The following is a 2690-nucleotide window of genomic DNA, read 5'->3' on the forward strand; positions in this document are numbered from 1 at the left end:
AGAGGCAATATATATTCTCCGCATATTTGTACGTACAATTTCTTGATGTAAAGAAAATGACAACAAAACAAACATCATAAAGAGGCTTTCATAGATGGCAGTGCAGAGCTCTTTTAAATAAAAAGTTGCATTGTTCAACACCACTAGCAACTGTTTAGATCAGAATTTTTGGATCCTTAATCCTAAGAAATGTGCTAAGAGATCAGAGTGGTGGCAATGAAATTAAAGTCAAGGGCTAAAAATTACCCAAAACTAATTAAAGGAAAATTAACCCCTCTCATGCCTGCCCGCCCGCCCCCCACACCCCCCCCCCCAAAATAACTGAGGATTCTGGGCGCGGATACCAAGACTAAACGAATGAATCGGTTACGATTGCAATGTCTTCACTGGCCACAATAAAAGTCGATTACCGGCACTTTTTCCCCCCCTCGCAGGAGAAACGCTAATCAACAGCCCCTTTGCAAATATAAATCCTTCCTCAAAACCCCTGCTCCAAAGCCAGTCCCTTGAAACTCTTAAGACCCCACTGGTCAGCATCCTCTCTTCGGAGTCCAGGACTACGGTTCTGTCCCCCCAGGCCCGTTTCATGTCGGGGGTCCGGAGTTAGGCTGGTTTCTGCGGAGAGTGTCTGGAACCCGGAATGGGGGCAGGGGAGGATGTCCAAAAAGTCCTGCTCGGGAGAGGAGGCGAGGGTCGTGCCAAGAGTCAAGGCGGGGAGACCGGCTAGGCAGAAACCACCCAGAAAACGTTTTGGAAAATACCCCCGACCACCCGTCTGTCCCCGAGCCACAGGTGCCCCGGCGCCGACCCTCCCGTGGCCGACGGCGCGGGGCGCGAGGGTTAAAAGAGCAGCGGGAGCAGCAGCGGCAGCAAGATGGAGGCGAGCGGGGTCCAGGCGCCTCGGGGCGCCGAGCGGCAGCCGCTGCTGCTGCTCCTGCGCCCGGACCCGTAGGGCAAGTCTCCGCGGCCGCCCGCCGCAGCAGCGCCGCCGCCCGGGCGCGGAGGGTGCGGGACGCCGTCGTCGTCGTCCAGCGGCTGCTCGCCGCCCGCGCCCCCGGCGCGCTGCTCGTCGTCGTACTCCTCGTCGTAGTAGTCGTCCAGGCCCCCGTCCGAGCCGCTGCTGCCCGGGCCGTTGCCCAGCTCGGCGCCGAAGCACAGGCGGGCCATGTTCTCTTTGACCGACTCGCAGATGGGCCGCTCCAGGCCGTCGCACACACAGTCGTTGAGCAGCGCCGCCTTGGGCACGGCCAGCATGTCCTCGATGACCGTGCGGCACTCGTCGGTGCAGCGCAGCCCGTTGAAGAGCTTCCCGCAGTAGGTCAGGTAGCGGCTGAGCGCCAGGTTGCAGCGGCTGTCGCGGTCGCAGCGCCGCCGGGCCTCGGTGCAGCCCATGACCCCGCCCGCGCCCGGGCCGCCCGCGCCACCGCCGCTCGTCCGGGGCAGGCACGGCTCAATGGCGCGCTTGGTGGACTTGCAGTTCTCGTCTTGCGCGCAATCACAGTCCTCCAAGGCGGGCCCGCGGCGCGTGTGGTTGAGCTGAATAAGAGCCGAGATGCAGTGGCTCGGGCAGCGCCAGCGCGACGAGAAGGACGCGGCCGAGGCCGGGAAGGCGGCGGCAGCGGCGGCGGCCCCCGGCGCGTCGCCCCCGCTGCGCTGCGCCAACACCGGCGCGCACGCCTCGGCGTACTGGTTGTAGGCGTAGCTGCACTCCGGCTCCCCCTGGCACTGCAGCAGCGCCTGCCAGCAGATGAGGCGGCGGCCGTGCGCCAGCCCGGAGCCCCGCGGCGCCGAGCCCAGCAGCTGCAGCAGCGCCATCAGGCACAGCCAGGCGCCCGGCACGGTCCCCCCGCGGGCCCCGCCGCCGCCGCCCAGCAGCGCTGCCACCATCGCGGGCAGCGGCGGCCGCCGGGCGAGGAGCGGAAAGGACACGAGGCGCGGGGAGCGGCGGACGCGGAGCCGGCGGAAAAGTTTGCCCCAGTCCTGCCAACTTCTTGCATGAGTGTTTTCATAAATCCATGCGCGCCGCTGGCTGGTGCCCCGCTGCTTGCAGAAGGTCGGCTCTCGCTGGGACTGCAGGGGCTTCCTAGAAGTGCAAGGCCGCGGAGAACCCCTCCGGTCGGCCCCCGGCAGTGGCGGGAGGCGCTCACTGCCGCCCCGGGGGGCTGCGGGCCGCGGGGTCGCGGCGGGGCTGCGGGACCGCGCGGCGCCGTGGGTGCATTTTGCTCCGCGCCTGCAGATCCGTTGTGCGGCCGCGGCGGCTCCTTCCTCCCAGGCTCAGCGCCGCGCCGCCGCCGCCGCCGCGGGCTCTCGCATCGCGCGGCTTCCTGGCTCGCGTCCCGGCGCTGCCCGCCTTCCCGCGGCCCGGCCGCCCGCGTCCCCTCCCCCTCCGCCCGCGGCGACCCCGGTCTCGGCCGAGCTCCGGGGAGCTCTTTTCGGGCGGCGCGGGGAGAACGGGAAACTCGGCGCGGCCGGAGAGCAGCTCCCGGGCTTCCCTCAGCGGCGGCTTCTCGGGTGACAAGGAGCCCGGGGAGCGGATCCGCTGAGCCTGGCTGCGGACTCGCTTGCAGCGAGGCTTTAAATACAAAAGTGGGCCGGGAGCCCCCGCGTGGTGCCGCGGTGCCCCCTCATTATGCATGCATGGAAAAGCAAACAAACAAAAACATTAGCAACGCTCCTCCGGCTCGCCGAGC

The 2690-nt window shown here is 66.7% G+C and overlaps 1 protein-coding gene across 1 annotated transcript; it reads right to left on the bottom strand.

Annotated features, from left to right (window-relative positions):
• Positions 1-745: 745 nt before the first annotated feature.
• GAS1 (growth arrest specific 1) lies at positions 746-1973 on the bottom strand. The gene has a single exon (XM_061200571.1). It carries the CDS (start codon positions 1885-1887, stop codon positions 841-843), a length of 1047 nt encoding a protein of 348 aa, XP_061056554.1. The 5' UTR covers positions 1888-1973; the 3' UTR covers positions 746-840.
• Between the last annotated feature and the right edge of the window lie 717 nt (positions 1974-2690).

This window comes from Eubalaena glacialis, chromosome 9, assembly GCF_028564815.1.
Source record: "Eubalaena glacialis isolate mEubGla1 chromosome 9, mEubGla1.1.hap2.+ XY, whole genome shotgun sequence".
Classification (NCBI taxonomy): Eukaryota; Metazoa; Chordata; class Mammalia; order Artiodactyla; family Balaenidae; genus Eubalaena; species Eubalaena glacialis.

Coding starts and splice junctions, on each gene's coding strand:
- GAS1 (XM_061200571.1), bottom strand. CDS start 1,887: ATGGTGGCAGCGCTGCTGGGCGGCGGCGGCGGGGCCCGCGGGGGGACC.